At 54.8% G+C, this 19,354-nt stretch overlaps 1 protein-coding gene across 1 annotated transcript in view; it reads left to right on the top strand.

Moving 5' to 3' along the window:
• IGHMBP2 (immunoglobulin mu DNA binding protein 2) overlaps positions 1-16,601 on the top strand; it is a 35,931-nt gene extending 19,330 nt beyond the window's left edge. Inside the window, exons 8-15 of the mRNA XM_012452978.3 lie at positions 5,554-5,728; positions 9,129-9,311; positions 9,623-9,741; positions 10,289-10,383; positions 11,093-11,216; positions 12,029-12,910; positions 14,267-14,439; positions 15,594-16,601. Of these exons, the coding sequence (XP_012308401.1) occupies positions 5,554-5,728; positions 9,129-9,311; positions 9,623-9,741; positions 10,289-10,383; positions 11,093-11,216; positions 12,029-12,910; positions 14,267-14,439; positions 15,594-15,791 (1,949 nt within the window). The 3' untranslated portion in view covers positions 15,792-16,601. The remainder of the gene's footprint in view (positions 1-5,553; positions 5,729-9,128; positions 9,312-9,622; positions 9,742-10,288; positions 10,384-11,092; positions 11,217-12,028; positions 12,911-14,266; positions 14,440-15,593) is intronic.
• Positions 16,602-19,354: the final 2,753 nt, after the last annotated feature.

Genomic DNA, 19,354 nt, shown 5'->3' with positions numbered 1-19,354 from the left:
TCTCATGAGCGTGTGCTGATCACAGGCCTGGAGTAGAGTTCTCATGAGCGTGTGCTAATCATGTACTCACGGGCCTCCTCTACAGATCTGTAGGGTTTTCTCTCTGTGTAGCAGTCTCTTTGGCCTTTCATCCTGGAAATGCTGCCTGCATTGAACTCCAGGGATTCTTAGCCTTGTCTTCTCAAATCAGGGAGGCTTCTAGGCTCCACCTGGCTGCCCCTTCTCTGTACTCCCTCCTGGAAACTCTCAAGGCTGAAAGCTCGGGCAACCCCAGGGCTTACCTCCTTTGTCTCTCATTACTCAAGAGTTACTTTTCTTTTTTTTTTTTTTTTTTTTTTTTTTTGAGACGGAGTTTCGCTCGTTACCCAGGCTGGAGTGCAATGGCGCGATCTCGGCTCACCGCAACCTCCGCCTCCCGGGGTCAGGCAATTCTCCTGCCTCAGCCTCCTGAGTAGCTGGGATTACAGGCACGCGCCACCATGCCCAGCTAATTTTTTGTATTAGTAGAGACGGGGTTTCACCATGTTGACCAGGATGGTCTCGATCTCTTGACCTAGTGATCCACCCGCCTCGGCCTCCCAAAGTGCTGGGATTACAGGCTTGAGCCACCGCGCCCGGCCAAGAGTTACTTTTCTTTGTTACCTGTTGTCTACAGTCCTGAAAAATGTGGTTTCAGTTATTTTAAAAAAATCTTAAATAACTGGATCGGTGGGTGTTATTTCCGATGGGAGAATAAATGCAGTCCCTGCTATTCTATCTTGGGCGTAGGTGGAGGATGCCCGTTCTCTCTTGTAGCTGTGAGAGAGTGCTCCTGGTAACAGAGCTGCTTACCCGGTGACTGTTGTGGGAATCTTGTCAACCTCCATTTTGGGGTTTAGGAATTCTGTTGTGTTTGTGAGACCTCTGTGTTGTTGCTGCATGATAACAGTACCACAAGTTTCACAGCTGAAAGCAACCCACGTTTATTATTCTACAGTTTCTCATGTGGTTGTTGGCAGCTTTCAGTTCACTGTGGGTTCTTGCTGGGTGTTGGGTGGGGCTGCTCTTAGCTGCCTTGCCGACATGGCTGCTTCCTTCCTGAAAGCTAGCAAGAGACACAGTCTCCTAACATATTGGTTTATCATTTTATGTAATGTTATCGAGGATGTCACATCTCATCACCTTTGCCCTATTCTGTGGGTTAGAAGCAAGTCTCAGGCCCCACCCACAATCGAGGGGAAGGGATTATTTAAGATGTGGACACCAGTGGCCAGGATCCTGGGGCGTACCTTAGAGCAAGCTTGTCCAACCCAGGGCCTGCAGGCTGCCTGTAGCGCAGGATGCTTTGAATGTGCCCCAACACAAATTTGTAAACTTTCTTAAGGTGTGTCTGTGTGTAAGCTCATCAGCTATTTTTAATGTTAGTGTATTTTATGTGTGATCCAAGACAGTTCTTCTAATGTGGCCTTTAGAGGCCAAAAGATTGGACACCCTTGCCTTCAAGTCTGTCTGTCATAACCTTTCAGCTGGTGGGCTGCTCTAAGAAACAGAATCCAAGTTCTTTTTTATTTTTTTTATTTTTTTGAGACAGTGTCTCACTGTGTTGCCCAGGCTGGAGTGCAGTGGCACAATCTTGGTTCACTGCAGCCTCTGCCTCCCAGGTTCAAGTGATTCTCAGGCCTCAGCCTCCTGAGTAGCTGATTGCAGGCACATGCCACCATGCCCAGGTAATTGTTTTTGTGTTTTTAGTAGAGACAGGATTTTACCATGTTGGCCAGGCTGGTCTCGAACTCCTGACCTCAAGTAATCCACCCACCTTGGCCTCCCAAAGTGCTGGGATTATAGGAGTGAGCCACCACGCCTGGCTAGGTTCTGATTGGCTTTATAGTTATTGCTTTATCCTGTTCTGTTTTAAATCAGATGGGAGAAAAAAAAAGAATCACAAGCAGAAAATACGTTTATGGTGTCTTTTATATTTACCCAGGTAGTTGCCTGTATTTCTTCATGTAGTTTTGAGTTACTGTTTCCAAAGGACTCTGTTTGGTATTTTTTGAAGAGCAGGTTTGCTAGTGACATATTCTCTAAGCTCATCTTTATCTGGACAGGTCTTAGTTTCTCCTTCATTTTTAAAGGATAGTCTTGCAGGGTGTAGAATTCTTGGTTGACAGTCTTTCAGCTCTTTGAATGTGTCATTACACTGCCTGCATGGTTTCTGATGAGAAAGCAGATACTGATCTCATTGAGGGCTCCTTATATGTGACAAGTTGCTACGCTATTGCTGCTTTCGAGCATTTCTCTTTTGTCTTTTGAGTGTGTGATTATGATGTTTAGGTGTTAATCTCTGTGAGTAAATTACATGGAGTTTGTGGAGCTTCTTGGATGTTTAAATCCATGTTTTTCTTCAAATTTGGGGAGTTTTCAGCCACTATTTTTTCAGGTATTTCTGCCCTTACTCTACTGTCCCCTCCTAGAACTCCCGTTATGAATCAGTTATCCACTTGATGGTGCCCTGTAGGTCTCTGAAGCTCTGTTCCTTTTCCTGCGTTTTTTTCTTTCTAATCCTTAGACTGGATCTTCTCAATGGACCTTTCTTCAAGTTTGCTGATCATTCTCTGCTATTGAGTCCTTCTAGTGAATTTCAGTTATTGTACTTTTCAACTCCAGAATTTCTGTGTGGTAGTTTTGTTTTTTGAGATGGAGTCTCGCTCTGCTACCAGGCTGGAGTGCAGTGGCGCAATCTTGGCTCACTACAACCTCTGCTTCCCAGCTTCAAGAGATCATCCTGCCTTACCTCCCAAATAGCTGGGACTACAGGTGCGTGCCACCATGCCCAGCTAATTTTTGTATTTTTAGTAGAGATGGGGTTTCACCCTATTGGCCAGAATGGTCTTGATCTCTTGACCTCGTGATCTGCCTGCCTCAGCCTCCCAAAGTGCTGGGATTACAGGCATGAGCCACCACGCTGACCTCTGTGTGGCGGTTTGTAAAAAATTATTTCGTTTCTTTGTTGATGTTCTCTTATTTGGGGAGACATTCTCACACTTCATTTCTTTAGACTTGGTTTCCTTTTGCTGTTTGACCATACTTAGAATCGCTGATATTTCAAGTCTTTGTCTAGTAAGATCAGCATCTAGGCTTTCTCAAATATCTTGTTTATTTATTTATTTATTTATTTTTGGAGTTGGAGTCTTGCTCTGCTGCTCAGGCTGGAGTGCAATGGCGCAATCTCAGCCTGCTACAACCTCTGCCTCCCAGGTTCAAGTGATTCTCCTGCCTTAGCCTCCTGAGTAGCTGGGATTACCAGTGCCCACCACCACACACAGCTAATTTTTGTATTTTTAGTAGAGACCTGGTTTCACCATGTTGGCCAGGCTGGTCTCGAACTCCTGACTCAGGTGATCCACCCACCTTGGCTTCCAGAGTGCTGGGATTACAGGCATTAGCCACTGCTCCTGGCCTCAAGTATCTGTTGATTGCCTTTTTTCCCTTGTATGTTGGCCATATTTTCATGACTCTCCACGTGCCTTGTAGTTTTTTGTTGAAAATGGATCATTTTAAATGATAGACTGTGGCAACTCTGGAAGTCAGGTTCTCTTCCCACTCCAGAGTTCGTTGTTGCTTCCACTTGTTGTTTGTTTAGTGATTTTTCTGGACTCATTCTGTAAAGTCTGTATTTTTTGTCTTCTGTGGCCACTAAAGTCTAATATAGCTTAGTGGCCAGCTAGTGATTAGACAGAAATCTCCCTGAACTCCTGGAACCATAAATGCCCCATTCTTTGCAGCTCTGTGTGTGTGCTTGGACACACCTTCAACACAGAGCCAGGCTGTTTGTGACTCTCATCTTTCACTTCCTGTGTGGGCAGTGCCTTGAGCTGAGCCACAGGTGAGAACTGATGACGTCCCCAGGTCTTTTCTGGGCCCTGTGCATGTGTGTGGCCTTCTAGATTCCCAGGAATATGTTGGATTTTTTCAAAGCCGCCTGAGGCATCTCATTCTCCAGCTTAAAGCTTTGTTTGATTATCCTGTCATTTGCTCCAACCATTATTCCCTGTCTTACAAAGCTGTGATGTTCGACAGTTACTTCTGATTGTTTTTGACAACCACCACCAGGGAAAAGGCTGTTTGCACTGTGTGAGCTCAGAGAAAGTCTTTTGAGAGTGGTCTACCAGAGGACTCCCAGGGACAGATGAGATAAGCACAATGTCTGAATTGGGGCTTTGTGGAATGCCAGGCCTGTTCTGCATCCCGGGGCTGCCAGGTGCTGGTTTCCACCCTAACTTCAGGCTGAGGGTTTCAGGGCTGCCATAGGATGGGGAGGGATGGCTGGGAATACAGCAGGTTTGAGTGCTACAGAGCTCCCATGCTGATGGGGATTCAGACGCTTTTCTGGAATGAACACTTTCCCTGATTGCTGCAAGCCTTTGGCGAGTTTCCAGAGTTCTGAGAAAGTTGATTCTGACCATTTGCCAGTGTCTTGCTTTCGTGGAGGAGAGAATTCTCAGAGTTGGTGAGAGTCTCTTTGCTGACATCCTTCTCTGGCTTCAAGGAGAGCACTCGCTGGAATCAGGAGGCACCCCCCGACCCCCGCAAGGTCAGCTTATGGCCTTTGTGTTCTTTCTCTTCCCTCCTGGTTGTTGGGGAACTAGAGTGAGTTCCTGGAAGTGCTTGCCCATCACGAAGTCTGGTTTCTCTCTGTACTGTGAAGTCACATCTGTGACTAAACGTGTCTCTTAATTATCCAAAGCCCGGCCAAGTTCTGTCTCCTCTCTTGGTCCTTTTTCTAGCCATCTCTGAAGAGTCAATCCTGGGAAATTTCTCAATGTATGTCTTCATCATGACTTTATGAACATATCATTAGCATAATTCACTCACGGAAGGCAGAAAGCATGGGAACTAACACTGATCACAGTTATGGAAACCTGCCTTCTTACGCCAGGCACTTTGTGTATGGTATCACCTGCCGTCGTAGCAGTCGAACGAGATGTAGGTGTTGTCTGTGTTTGTGGATAAGGAAACTGGCTCGGGAGTGAGAGGCTCGCCTGAGGCCCCTGCTGTTTGCTGGAATTGGTGTGGGGCCCGAGTCTTGCTCAGAGCCTCAACTGTGCACTCTGCTGCTCCGTGTCCCAGGAAGGAAAAGCTGCTGTAGTGGGTTTGTATTGCCAAATACATGGAGGTTTTGTTCTGAGTGAGTGCTCTGCAGTTGATTGTTCTATATGTCCAAGAAAGTCACTTTCTACATTTAGAAAATAAAATTGAGTTGCAATATTTAGAACTAAGACAGCATCCCTTGGGCTTGGGGTCACAGCCCCAAAGGGGTGATTAATTTTGCCGATTGAAAGTCATCGAGTGGCCTGTGGCCAGAGGACTCACTGCTTACAATGCAGGTGAGCTGGAACTGTGAGTTTTAAAATGTCCTGGCCAAGTTTTTATTATAAGATACAAATTCATCCCACATAGTTGTAATGCAAGCCTAGATTATGAAGCCCCCGGCTTGGTGGTGTGTCCTCCAGCGTGGCTGCGGCCGTTGGGAAGCAGCCATGCCCCTGGAGACCTGAGGCTCCCTGTTTCCACCAGGTGCATCTGCCGACGGCCCCCTGAAGCTGCTGCCCGAGGGCCACTTCGACATGGTGGTCATTGACGAGTGCGCGCAGGCCCTGGAGGCCGGCTGCTGGATCCCCCTGCTGCAGGCCGGAAAGTGCATCCTGGCGGGCGACCACAAGCAGCTGCCCCCGACCACCGTCTCTCACAGGTCAGCCCCCTTTGCCGGAGGTGCCTTTCTCTGCCCCGCCTGCCACCCTTGATGTCGACCTTCTGGGCTCACCAGGAGCCCCTGCGGTGCCTCCTCCAAACATTTCTCGCACAGCTCCCACCCCACCTTGCTGCATCTATTCATCTGTGAGATCGTGCGCTCCCTGAGGGTGGGGTCACATCCCCTTTACCTCCATAGCCTCAGACCTGGACACAGGGCCTGGCACGTTTCTGGTGCTGTGTCCCTGCTTGTTGAGTTGAATGTCCCCTCATGAACCAGGCAGGTTTGATGGTAGAGTTGCGTGAGAGCCATGGGTTCTCCGTGGGCTGGGCTAACTGGCCTCTGGGTGGATTAGGTCACAGTGCAGGTGGGTTCTTAAGTCTTCAATCTGTAGACACATCCCTGGATGTGGGCACTGGGCAGAGACGCAGCAAACCACGATTCTGCCCTGCGGAGACACCTGAGCCCTGATGCAGTGGCCTGGCCTGGGCTGTCCTGCTGGAGGAAGTGCCGCCCACCCCCGGTCCCTCCCTCACCTCTTCCCTACTACCCTGCGCTCACTGCTCCAGCCACACAGGCCTCGCTGGCCCCTCTGCCTGGACCGCTCCTGCCTGGGTGTGGTGGGTGTGCCCTCCCTCCCCATGAACCTCTGCGGGGTATTCCTTGATTGTCCTTACACGAGGCCTGTGAACAGGGCCTGGCACGTGGGCTGTCTTTGAACAAGTCGCTGTTCAGAAAGTTATCCCTGAGGAGTGAAACGCTTCGAGATGCCTGCATTCTGGCCCTCACTTCCACCAGGAGATTGGTTTCTTCTGATTTCTGTTGCCATTTGAAACACTTCTCTATTTCAGCGTGAGTGTGTAGAAGCTACAAACTCTCGTTTTCTGAGGACCAGAAAAAGATACACAGAAAGCCTGTTGAGTAGAATCTCATCAAAGGCGAGTGGGCAGCCCAGGAGTCAGGGGTATGTAGGCCAGGGTGCCTCAGAGAGAGAGGTGTCAAAACAGTACTTGAGAGGGCGCTTTGGGAGGAAGATGTGGGAGACGAAGACGGCGGGACAAAGGGGAGTGCTGGGGAAGGCGCTCTGAAAGGATGTCCTGGGGGAGAAACATCAGGATCTGGAGTGGAAATCTTGCGGGATCTCGGGTGTCGATTTTTCTGGCTAGAAACCTCTGTGGCTGCAGCACCTTTGTCCCAGTTCTTGTCTTGCATCCAGGAAAAATGAGGTCCGCAGACAAGTGAAGGGTGAAGAGAGTTATTTAGTGTTAGAACGGCGGCTACTCTCTGTAGGCAAGTCATCTAGACGTCTCTGCAGGTCTCTGAAGCTCTCATGTCTCTGCCTTCTCCATCCTTGGACCGTCTTCTCGCCTTCTCTGGCTAAGCCCTGGGCTTTTATAGATCTCAGAGTGAAGGAAGTGTGTGCCAGTTGGCCCATGGGTGGCCATGGGTGGGTGGCCATGGGCAGGCCTGGAAGAGGCACCAGGAGTCCCCACTCTGGTCTGCAGGACTGGCAGCCCGGCCCCCATCCTTCAGGCCCTCCTGGCCTTCCACCGCCTGCTTCTACCCGAGACTCCATCTGTCTCCTGCTGCCATTTATGGTCTCAGGGCTTGGCAGCAACCCAGCTCTGAGATCGGAATGGGTGCTGGGAGCCAAGAGAGGCCAGGTAGTGGGAGCAGACACCCCTCAGCCTGCAGGGACGGTGGGGAGGTCCTTCCTGGGGAGCCTGAGGGTGCAAGCTGCAGAGTGGGAGGGCAGCCATGGCTGCACCCAGGAGCTCCTGCCCCCACAGCTCGGAGGAGGCAGGGCTCCCTCATGTTCCTGGCTCCTGCCTGCTTCATGGAGCTGGAGGCCCAGGTCTGCAGCCACAGGTCTGGCGGCTGCCGCTACACCCGGGAGGGCAGATCCTGGCTGTTCCTGGCTCACCCCAGAGTACAGGAAGGCTTGGATCTACAGCTGCAGTTTGGGCGGCGTAGCCCCACCCTCCTGGGGCAGGGGCCTGGGTTGCAGCTGCAATTTCTGCTGGGAGAGCTCCTGCCCAAACTCAGAAGGGGCAGGGCTCCCACTGTCTCCATGGAGTGTGCAGCCACAGCCGCGTTTCCCTGCTGCAGCTGGCAGGATGACAGCACCCTCTGCCATCAGAACCTGCCTAGGAGCAGGGAGGACAGGCGTGGGAGTATGCTTCCTCAGTGGGGCTTCCAGGGAGAGGTTCTCGAGATGTCCCTAAAGGAGGGCTTGGTCCTCTGGAAAGCCTTTGGGTGGAGGAAGTTTGGAACTGTGCCCTGGGGCAGGGACCCCATTGTGTCCCTGGAGAGAGTAGGATGGTTTCGGGGGAACGTTGGGTGGCGTTGTGCTGGGTTTTGGGTTTGGTTTGCAGTTGGTGCTGATCATCACTTCCTGTCCTCGCTCTGTTGGCATTAATTATATTTAGTAGAGATCTTTATGAAAAATGGGTTGATCACAGAGGTCTTGTAAGTTTCCAGAGGGAGGGTCTCTGGACTGGAGCTGGGCACTGCCCTAGGGTTTTGGTGGGGTTGGTGAGCCGTAGTGGTGCAGATGGTGGGCTCTGGCACCAGGCGGCCCGGGCAGGTCCCGGCTCTACAGCTCGCTAGTGGGGCAGCTATGGGCTGGCGGCTTCCCTCTCTGTCACGCCCTACTTGCATGTAACATGGGAATCGTAACAGTAGCCACCTCATGAGGTTGTTACCAGGATGAAGGGATTGAGTCCACACCTGGTGCACCCAGCAGTGCCTGGCGCCTGGGCAGTGCCAGCGGGGGCAGCCGTTCTTGGTGGGAGTGGACTGCTCACAGCTGGAGCACGTTGGAGTGTCCATTCTCTATTGTGGCTGTGACAAATGAGCACAGGCTTAGTGGCTGAAAACAGCAGACTGAGCAAACAACAGTTCTGGAGGTCAGTGTCCAAAATCAGTCTCACACGGTCGCAGTCGAGGTGTCGGTAGGGTCGGTTCTTCTGGAACCAGGGTCCAGGGGAAAATCCATGTCCTGGTGTTTTCCAGTCCTGGAGGCTGTTTCTTCACTTGTCCTTTCCTCCGTCCACAAAGCCAGCCACGTAGTGTCTTCACGTCTCTCCCAGGAGTGCCTTCTCTGACTCTGACCCTCCTGTGCCCCTCTTATAAGAGCCTTGGGTTCTCACCCAGGTCATCTAGGTCTCCTCCCCATCCCAGCGTCCTTAGCTTCTTCTCAGCTGCAGCGTCCCTGTTGTCAGGAAACATTCACAGGTCTTGGCGACTGGATGTTAAGTACCGTTGGGGCCGTAATTCAGCCGACCCCACCCACTGGTGACTTCTGGGTCAGAACCCAGGGGAGAGTCGGGTCCTGAGATTTGGGGCCTGGACTCTGGGACTCAGGCTTGCCTTCCCTGTTTCTCCCTCTTGGGCGCAGGGCTGCGCTAGAGGGACTGTCGCTCAGCCTGATGGAGCGCCTGGCCGATGAGTACGGCGTGAGGGTAGTGCGGACACTGACTGTGCAGTACCGTATGCACCAGGCCATCATGCGCTGGGCCTCGGAGGCCATGTACCTCGGGCAGCTCACAGCCCACCCTTCCGTGGCGGGGCACCTCTTGAGGTGAGTAGCTCGGCCCCAACCCCTGCCCCATCCTTCTCCCCTGGCTAATCCTGTGCGTCACCTGTTTCTACGCAGCAAGCTAAAGTGAAGCTTTCCGCATGAAAGTTGACTCTGAGGCTAGCTTTTTGGAAGAGAGCATGGCCTTGCCCTGGAGAGCTGGGTCGGGCCCACTCCCTCCCACCTGATGCCCTGATGTGCTCATCGTCCTCCCCTGCCTTAGCCTTTTCCTCATGGGAGGGTCGGTTCTGCCAGGTGGAGCCTCAGTGCTGTGCTGTGGTTCCCCTGATGTGCTCCCTCTGCCTGTGTGCCAGGGACCTCCCAGGTGTGGCTGCCACGGAGGAGACGGGTGTGCCCCTGCTCCTGGTGGACACCGCAGGCTGCGGGCTGTTCGAGCTGGAAGAGGAGGACGAACAGTCCAAAGGGAACCCTGGTGAGCTTGCTCGGAGATGGCCAGCTTTTTTGTTTAAACATACCTCAAGCTCTTTAAAAATAAAAGGCGCTTAAATTGCCCAATTCTGGAGGAGCTGAGAGAGTTACTGATGACATGAAAGGTTTGGAGCTCTACGCTCCAAGAGACTGAGCAGCAGCATGTTCTCAGGGTGAGCAGGCCGCTACTGGGCGAGGTGCGCCTGAGAGCATTTCATGGCCCTCCCTGAATGGTGTCCCAGCTCCACCTGGCTGGCCTGGCGATGGGAAAATGCCTTGCTCAGCCGACACCACTATCTCCCCAGTTCCAAGTTGAACAGGATTCGCAGCCATAGACTCAAAAGGCCTTCATTGTTGATGTGAAGTTCGTTAGCTGGGCATGGCTGGTCCTGGGGCCTGGCACACAGATGATTAGCTTCCAGGAAGTTAGCCACTTGGGGCACAGTGTAGGACCAGCTGGCCACGATAGAAAGGTGCCCAAAACACACGTTAGCAGTGGATGCCAGCCCAGGGTGCCCTGCACTGCCCACCAGCCCTTTGTTTCCCTCCAGGCGAAGTCCGCCTCGTCAGTTTGCACATCCAGGCTCTGGTGGACGCCGGTGTTCCAGCCCGTGACATTGCCGTGGTCTCACCGTACAACCTCCAGGTGCGAGGGGCCCCTTTTCTCCCTCTACAGAGCAGCAGGGGCTCACACACCGAGAGGCTAAAAGAAAAAGAGGATTTGTTAGCTATGGTGACCGAAAAGTTCAGGGCTAGGGCTGACCTCATTGTGACTGGATCCAGGGCCCAAATGACGTGGGCAGAGGCTCCTCTGTGTTCATCTGCCTGCCTTGCCCCACCTGCCCTGCCCAGTGCCCCGTCTTCTGCACTGGCTTCGTGTTCTGGCCAGATTTCCCGGGTGGACCCGGCAGCCTCGGGCGGACCCAGCTCTTCCACAGGCAGCCCTGGCGGAACAGCCTGGCCTTTTCTGGCATTTCCCGCAGGAGCCTCAGCCTTGAACCTTGTTGGTCTGGCTCAGGTCGTGTTCCCATCTATTTCTTGTTTTGTAGAAAAACGTACCTGCTGAAGTATGGGGAGGGTCTCTGGAAGTGGCCGCCACCCCTTCCTGGTGTGTGGGCGTCACACATAGGGCTGTCATGAGCCCACAGAAATGCTGAAATGCCAGAGACGGGGTGTCGTGTTGGCATGCATGCCTGTGAGGAGGCTGGGCGGGAAGGCTTTCCCCACAGGGCCCCTGCAGGCTCCCTTCCTGGGTCCTGGCTGTTGAGCAGCACAAGGCCCTGTGCTGAGCTAGGGCAGGGTCTTGGCACACTGGCATTGGGGGTGAGGAGGCCATAATCTGGCTGGTGTTTCAGGTGGACCTGCTCAGACAGAGCCTTGCACACAGGCACCCTGAGCTTGAAATCAAGTCTGTCGATGGCTTCCAAGGCCGAGAGAAGGAGGCTGTGATACTCTCCTTCGTCAGGTCCAACAGGAAAGGTATGGACCCTTGTCAGAGTCCTTTGGGGCCAGCACAGAAGTGAATTTATTGATTCAGGGGCATATTGGGTATCTGCTGGTGCCACACCGGTTGCTGGTGGTGTGGGCATGGAGCAGCTTCTGTCCTCAGTAATCTCACATCAGGCAAAGCAGAGGGAACAGACTGCAGAGACTCAGAGGCACGGGCATGCGGTCAGGGAGCAAGTGGCAGGGGTGGCAGCTGGGGGTGCAAGGTGGGCTGGGAATGGCCAGGATGCCCTGCTGAGGAGGCGGAGCCCCGTCCCGCCTGAGCTGTCTTTTAGCCTCAGCGCGCGGCGCTGCAGGGTGTGGCGGTCGTGCTGTGGTTTCTGTGCCGCTGTGGTTTGTGGGCTTTCCATTTGGGATGAGAGTTGTTCCCAGAAACAGGTTTAGTTAACGGGTTTTGTGAGACGTTCTCAGAAGGCAGAATGCAGATGAGTCCTGGCTGTAAGCTGTGGGGAAAAGACAGGAAGGTGCTGGAAGGTTTCTTGTGCTTTCTCCCAGGTACCAGCTGTAGCCACACCCCAGGCGGCCTCTGAGGCTGGGCTTAGGCAGAAGGAAAGGAGCAACAGAACCCAGTTGGGTTCCCCAGAGCCCCACTTGGTCAGCTGCTGCAGTCAGATGCCAGGGCAGATGTGGGATCATGGGGCCATGTGTGGCTGGGCAGCTGCATGGAGGGTGGGCCACGGCACAGGGGGCCACACTTTTGGTGGTGGTTACTGAAAAGGGCATAGGAGCCTGACTCTGTTTCTTATTCTGAGACCTGCCCCTCACTCCCCTCTGGCCCTTTGTAGGTGAGGTCGGTTTTCTTGCTGAGGACCGGAGGATCAACGTGGCTGTCACCCGTGCCCGGCGCCACGTGGCGGTCATCTGTGACTCCCGTACCGTCAACAACCATGCATTTTTGAAGACCCTGGTGGAGTATTTCACCCAGCATGGGGAAGTACGCACGGCCTTTGAGTATCTTGACGATATCGTTCCGGAAAACTATTCCCATGAGAGCTCCCAGGGTCCCAGCCACGCTGCCACCAAGACCCAGGGTTCTGCTGCGTCCACCAGGAACGGAAGCCAGCGGCAGGAGGGAGGCCAGGAAGCTGCAGCAGCTGCCAGACGCGGCCGAAAGAAACCGGCCGGGAAGCCTCTGGGCTCGGAAGCCCCATCTCAGCCCAGTCTCACTGGAGGCAGTCCGGAGGGAGTGGAGAGCCAATACGGCATGGACCACTTCCAGGCCTTGATAGCGGAGTTCATGGCCAGTGAGAAGATGCAGTTGGAGTTTCCTCCTTCCCTCAATTCCCACGACAGGCTGCGGGTCCACCAAATAGCCGAGGAGCACGGGCTGAGGCACGACAGCTCTGGGGAAGGGAAGAGGAGGTTCATCACCGTGAGCAAGAGGGCCCTGCCAGCCCAACAACCCCCAGCAGTTCCGGGACCCCCAGCAGCCCTGGGATTCCTGGCAGGGACTGGCAGCCCAGCCCCTCTCCAGCCGGTGCCCCCTAGCCCTGTGCAGACGAAGCAGCCTCCCAGGGAGCAGCATGGCCCAGAGCAGCCAGACCTGAGGACGCTGCACCTGGAGAGACTGCAGAGGGTCAGGGGCTCGCAGAGGCAGCCCTCCAGCAAGGAGCAGCAGACCTCGGGGCAGCAGAAACTTCCAGAAAAGAAAAAGAAAAAAGCCAAAGGTAAGTCAACTAATGAGAACATGGGGCAGCGTCCCTTCACTGGGGTGCTGGCCCCACTTGGAACTCACCTGCCACCATCAACGGAAGGGCTTCCTCCCGGCGGGGCCACACCTGTGTCATTTTAGCTTTATTTTCAGTCGTGCGACTACCAGCTCGGTCTGGGCTCCCTTGGGTCTGGGATCAGGTCACAGGCACCTTCTCGTCCCAGAGCCTATGCAGGGCTCAGCAAGTAGGCAGCACAAGGGGCCTGGGAGAGCAAAGGTGGACGGTCCCTGGAGCCCCTCGGAACGGGGCGATCACGGGTTCCCGAACCACAGGTGGCCCTGGAGGGTGGGGTCTTGCACAGCAACAGGGTACACTCTGTCTGGAAGTTGTCCTGGGCAAAATGCTCAGAACCACAGGGGCCGGCTCAGACAAAACCACTCTCGCCCCTGGGCCGTGCAGAGTCCAGGGTGGGCTCTGCTCTGTTTGCTGCATCCTGCGTGGTGCCCACCCTGCTGGAGCTGGCCAGCCGTGCACTAGGAGTTGGCCAGGCGTATGCTGGCAGAGCTTGTAGACCTGGTCAGTCGGGGGAGCTCCTGCTACTGCCGTTTTTTTCCTCAGCAAGACCAGGCAGGAATTCCTGCTCCCACTGATCCATTTAGTTCCTGCAGATGAAGCTGCACAAGAACAGCGCCTGGCTTTGAAAGGGGCCTCCCAGAGCCTGGGGCTCAGAGGGATTCACTCCGCAGACCTTTCCTGAGCCCTGCTTTGTGCTAGAGGATAGCCCCCAGGCACTGACACAGTAGCAGAGGGAAGAGACAGGAACTGCCTTTTAATTTTTCTTTTTTAGAATTAATAGAGACAGGGTCTCACTATGTTGCCCAGGCCAGTTTTGAACTCTCAGCCTCAAGCAGTCCTCCCACCTCAGCCTCCCAAAAAGTTCGAATTACAGGTGTGAGCCACCACACTCAGCCATGAATTGCTTTTAAAACCTTAAATGAAGGCCCGCTTCAGTGGCTCATGCCTGTAATTCCAGCCCTTTGGGAGGCCGAGGCAGGCGGATCACGAGGTCAGGAGTTCGAGACCATCCTGGCCAACATGGTGCAACCCCATCTCTACTAAAAATACAAAATTAGCCAGGCGTGGTGGTGTGCGCCTGTAGTACCAGTTGCTCGGGAGGCTGAGACAGGAGAATTGCTTGAACCTGGGAGTAAGAGGTTGTAGTGAGCTGAAATTGTGCCACTGGACTCCAGCCTGGGCGACAGAGCGAGACTGTCTCAAAAAAAAAAAAATAAATAAAAATCACCTTAAATGAGGGGCCAGGTGTGGCACTGCTGTCTTTCCATTTGCCTGAGTGACACGGGTCTTCTCCAGGACATCCAGCCATAGAGCTGCCCACAGAGGAGGACTTCGAAGCCCTGGTTTCAGCTGCCATTAAGGCTGATAACACTTGTGGCTTTGCCAAGTGCACAGCCAGTGTCACGACCCTGGGCCAGTTCTGCCATCTCTGTGGCCGCCGCTACTGCCTCAGCCACCACCTGCCCGAGGTATGTCGGCCTCCCCTCCTGGGGGTCAGACAGTGGGAAGGGGTGGTGGGTTCTGTCTCCAGGGAGCAGACCCTGGGCAGACTTGATTCAGATGGAAAAGTTAGCTCATCGCGAGCTCCAGATACCTTAAGAAACGGAAAGCAGATGCTGACGCATGGTCTGTTCCGAGCACCTCAGGGCATAAGCAGACAAGATGCCTTACCTGCCGAGCTGCGGCCTCGTCAGTGGGGGTTCTGGGGAGATGGAATTGTCCCAGTGTCTCTGGGTTCTGTCCGTGGCCTAATCTGGTCCGTGTGGCATAGGGGAGGTGCAGACAGAGCTCCAGCATGTGGTCTGAGCTGGCTGTGGCCTGGCTGCTGTGTCATTTACTCCTTGAGCCTGGGTTGGTGACAACCCTCTGGGCCTGGTGTGGGGGTGTCTGTGGGAAGCTGGGGTCTGAGCCAGCCTCGTCTCTGCCCTGGAGGATGCTAGGCCTGGTGGGGGATATGAGCAAGAGACCAACATACAGTACCAGGTGCTGAGTGCTCTGAGGAAGGAAACTCAGGGCCAGAGTGGCAGCAGGGACACCCACCCAGATGCAGCAGTCAGGGTGGGCTTCCTGGAGAAAGTAACACGGGGGCTGAGACCTATGGGACAGAAGGTGGGAGCTGGGCTGGGGAGGACAGGGCGATGGCGGGTAGGCGGGCGGACTGTTCACCCTTAGAACATGCCGAAGGCCCCGGGCACAGTCAGGGAGTTGGGAGAAGTGTGAGGCAGGATGGCTAGAGTCGAGGCTGGGCAAGGCCTAGTGAGCTGCCTGGAGGAGTCAGGCTTGTCCTGAAGGCAGTGGGGCAACCTGGAGGGTGTTGACAGGGCTGTGATGTCACCAGTCTTAGCTGTAATGTGGGTTAAACGGAGGCTGGGCGGCAGCAGGAAGTGACTGCAGAGCTGTGTGGTCAGTCAGGGTGGTGCCATTTCCTGAGTACACTCAGGGGGCTTCTGCCACCCATCCCCCTTCCTGCCAAGCAGCTTGCAGGGTGAAGGATCGACATGGCGGGGAGGAGTGGTCCTCTCTGTTGGGGCGCTGGTGGCCCTCCAGCTCTTTGACAGGCAGAGCTGCAGGGTCTGCTTCCCTGCCCCTGTGAGCCCAGCACTGATTCTTGTGTCCTCCCCAGATCCATGGCTGCGGTGAGAGGGCTCGTGCCCACGCCCGGCAGAGGATCAGCCGGGAAGGGGTCCTCTATGCTGGCAGTGGGACCAAGGACAGGTCCCTGGACCCAGCCAAGAGGGCCCAGCTACAGAGGAGGCTGGATAAGAAGCTGGGCGAGCTCAGCAGCCAGAGGACCAGCCGGAGGAAGGAGAGGGGGACGTGACCGGCCGCATCCTCACCTGCCCCGTGGAGCTCTCTCCGTGCCAGCCCAGGGCACCATCAGACCACGCTCCGCCTCCAGCAGGGCCATGGAGGAGCAGAGGGGCTTGTGGGGGAAGGTTGGGTTTTGGACCCCAGGGGTGAGCTTTTCCGATGTCACAATGTGGAGAAAAGCACGTGGGGGCAACAGTGCTTGTGTAGGTGAGGCTCGGGAAGGGCGTATCCCTTCCCCTCACTCCCGGTCAAATCCCACATCTCAGCATCTGGATCCTGGGGATGGTTCCAGTCTCTTGGGGAATATCCAGGGCCTGAGGACTTGCCGGCTCAGGCCATCAGGATATGAGTGCTGGGAGGAAAGAAGAAAGCAGCCTCTGCCAGTGGTGCTCAGGCGGGTTCTGGGGTGGGCGCGGGGAGCGGAGTTTGGCTTGCACGTTCCCATGAGGCCAGCTGCTAGGGCCACTTTCCTTCTGTCTGCTGTTCACCGGTGACTGCAGCGTTCCCTTCCCCCTCCCCCCAGGGCTTCTGTGAGTCTGGGGGCACCTCTTTCTGGCCTCTGCACCTCCTTCTGGCCTGTGTTAGCCCCTCCTCGCTGTGCCTCGCCACGGGGACCAGGCGAGAAGGCCATCCCCATGGCTGTCCTGGGAACGCCCCCGACGGCATCAGCGCCGTCAGCACTCAACCAACCCAGAGCCTCTGGTCTCCCCCAGTGCCCTTTGCCAACTTTCCTGTTTCCGAGAACTTCAGGCAGATGTACCTTAGCCTCAGGGTTTTGTTTCAGGAGGATATAAATTAAAAATTAAATGAAAACATTGTACGTGGTCCCAGTGTGTCTGCAGGCCTAAGGGGCACCCTTGGCCTGTTCTGCTCAGCAGCTGTGCCCTCCCTGTGGACTCTCTCAAGTCCCCTCTCCCTCTGACCTCCCCATGGCAGACTCTCCGGGTGGAGGCTCTGCCCTCTCTCCTCAAATCCCTGTCGTGTCCTTTTATGTCCCGGGTGGCCTTCAGAGTGAGGTTCAGCCCCCACAACCTGCACCAGGGTGGCTGTCCCCCAGAGGCCACTTACGCAGCAAATTCAGCTAGTGTATGCTCGGGCCAGGCCTGTGTGCTTTGACAGCCCTGTTCTTGCTGGTGCTGGGCCAGTCTCCCCACCTACCCGGGCTGATGCCTCACCCTGGGCCACTAGGGCCCCTCCTTCTCCCCCTGTCCTGGACGCCTTCCTTGTCCGCGCCTGTCAAATGGCTTTTGGACGGAATTGCTTGGGAAGGGGACCAGGACTCTGCTGCATTTTGCATCAAGTGCGGCAGAGGTCATCCGGTTAATTCTGTCAGTGCAGAGCACAGCGCCAGAGGGTTGCCTTTCTCACGCTCCTTGAGGACCCGTCGCTGTGGGAGGCGTGTATGTAAATGGATGCTCTGGGTGGGGGTGAGAGCACTGCTGGAAGCTCTCACCGGTTGACACAGTACGCAGGGAGGTATTCTTCCTGCTGCGGCAGGTGTAGGGGTGCCTGCTTCAGCTCCCTGACTTTTTGGTTCTGAGCTTCAACCCCGGGCCACAGGGAGGCTGAGTTCAGGGATGGGCCAGAATCCAGACAGCCAACCACAGTCCTGCCCCAGGGTTGACACGAATGCTGAAAGATGTTGGCTTTTCAAGGGAGACAGCGACAGCCACACTCCCTGCCTCCCAGGTAGCCTGTCTGCAGGAGAGAAGGAGGCCAAAGAGAAACAGACCTAAAAATGGACGTGGGAGAGTGACCTGATGACAGTGTTTGAGCACCTGGATGTAGCCATGCCTGACCTCCACCCCATTCTTCCTGCTGTCCTGAACTAGTAAATCCCCTTTTTTAGCTGAAGAAATCTGCCTTGGGTTTTTGTCACTTGCTACCAAAGAATCTGATGACCCAGTCATGCCCACATCTGTGTATCTCACTGGGCATACCTCTCCCAGCATGGAGGCAGTGTAGAATTCATGTCGCCCTGCTCATTAGAGAAGGCAGGATTGCGCGCGCTTTCCCCTGGTAAATAAATAAAAATAAAAATTAAAAAATTAAAAAAGAAAGAGAAGGCAGGATTGGAATCCAAGCCCTGTACCTTTATCCAGATGCTCTTCTGTGGGCTGTCCCACCAGGAGGAACTTGAAGTAGAGGAAGGCAGCCAGTGCCAGCTGTAGTATGGAAGCTCTGGAATCGGAGGGACCTGAGTCTGAACACCTGCTGGCACCACCATCCACTGAGGTGTGGCCTCAGCAAGTCACCTCCCCTCTCTGAGCCTGTTTGTGCATCTGTGAAGCAGGACGGGAATGTTTGCTGCGGCACCAGCTGTGCTGGGAAGCGGAAGAAGTGAAGTGTGCGGCTTCACGCCCTTGCAGGGCCTGGGTCCGGGTTTGTGGTCTCCCAGCTGTGCCCCACAGCCCCCTGCACGGAGCGCTCTCCCTTCCACCACTGACCACTGCAGCCGTGGGTAGTGCATTGGTAAAATGCCAGGGCCGAAGGTTGCAACACAAAAAGTTTCCATTTCTCATCCCAGAAGACCTTGTTAGGAAAATGTTTGTAGCTGGTTGTCTGAAAAATACCCTACAGTTTGGCCTAGATGGGGTAGTCCAAAAAAAGGAAAAAAAAAAGGGAAAAAATATCTTAAGCCAAATGTCTCCCTGGCCAGTGGGTATGGTCTTGCTGACAGTAGCTGCAGACCATAGCCCATCTGGACCAGAACCTCGAGGAGCTGAGGACTCCCTTCCAGGGAGAACTGCCCACCTCCCCCTGTGGGCCCCCCGAGGCAGCCCCGGAGTGTGCTCCTTTCCGGGGATGCTGGGCAGGGCAGTGGGCACGGGGGGGGGAACACCTGCCAGCCCTAGGGTTTGCTCCCAAGTTTACTTGGGATGTGCTGCATGCCTTGGGGCCTCAGTTTCCTCCTCTGTAAAATGGAAGTAGCAGGACCTGTCTCAGGGTAGCTGTGAAGATGAAATGATCAAACACAAGGCCTTGGGCACGGTGCCTGGTGCCTATTAAACGTGCTGCCCTCCTCCTCGTCATCTTGCAGAGCAGCAGTGGGGAGGGACGAGTTGGCACATGCACCCATGGAAGGGGTTCAGCAAATGACCTTTCCTACCAGAGACAAGAGGCGAGAGTACCCAGGCCCTGGGAGCCCACCCATCAGCTTCTGGTGGAAGTTGTGGCTCTGCCTGGCTCCCTTGCACTGGACACAGCTCGCCCCTGCCCCCTGCTGGGCGGGCCGAGGGCAGGCCTGCTCTGTTTACCTTGGTTTGTTTGGAGCTGCCAGGAGGGATCCTGGAGTGGGCTGATGGGCACCGAGCTGCTTTGGGAGGTTTCAGGCCCACGTTGTAACCCTGGCACTTAAAAGGACTTGCAGTCACTGCTGGGAGCATAGCAAAAGCTGCAGCCTTATTTGGTCTGGAAACTTCTTTGCCTGCAGGAAAAGCAGAGTGGGGAAGCACCCTCTCGTGTGAGTGGGCAGATTGGGCCAGTTCTTCATTACCTGGGATGTGAATTACTTTGCTCCCTCACTTTGCTCTGGTTTTGGCTTCTGGCCTTCTGCCCTGGAGCTGTAGCTCA

Source organism: Aotus nancymaae, unplaced genomic scaffold (assembly GCF_030222135.1).
Source record: "Aotus nancymaae isolate 86718 unplaced genomic scaffold, 86718_ANA_hifiasm-v0.15.2.pri h1tg000059l, whole genome shotgun sequence".
Lineage (NCBI taxonomy): Eukaryota > Metazoa > Chordata > Mammalia > Primates > Aotidae > Aotus > Aotus nancymaae.
The sequence above is the reverse complement of the archived record's forward strand: the minus strand, read 5'-3'. Positions and strand labels throughout refer to the sequence as shown.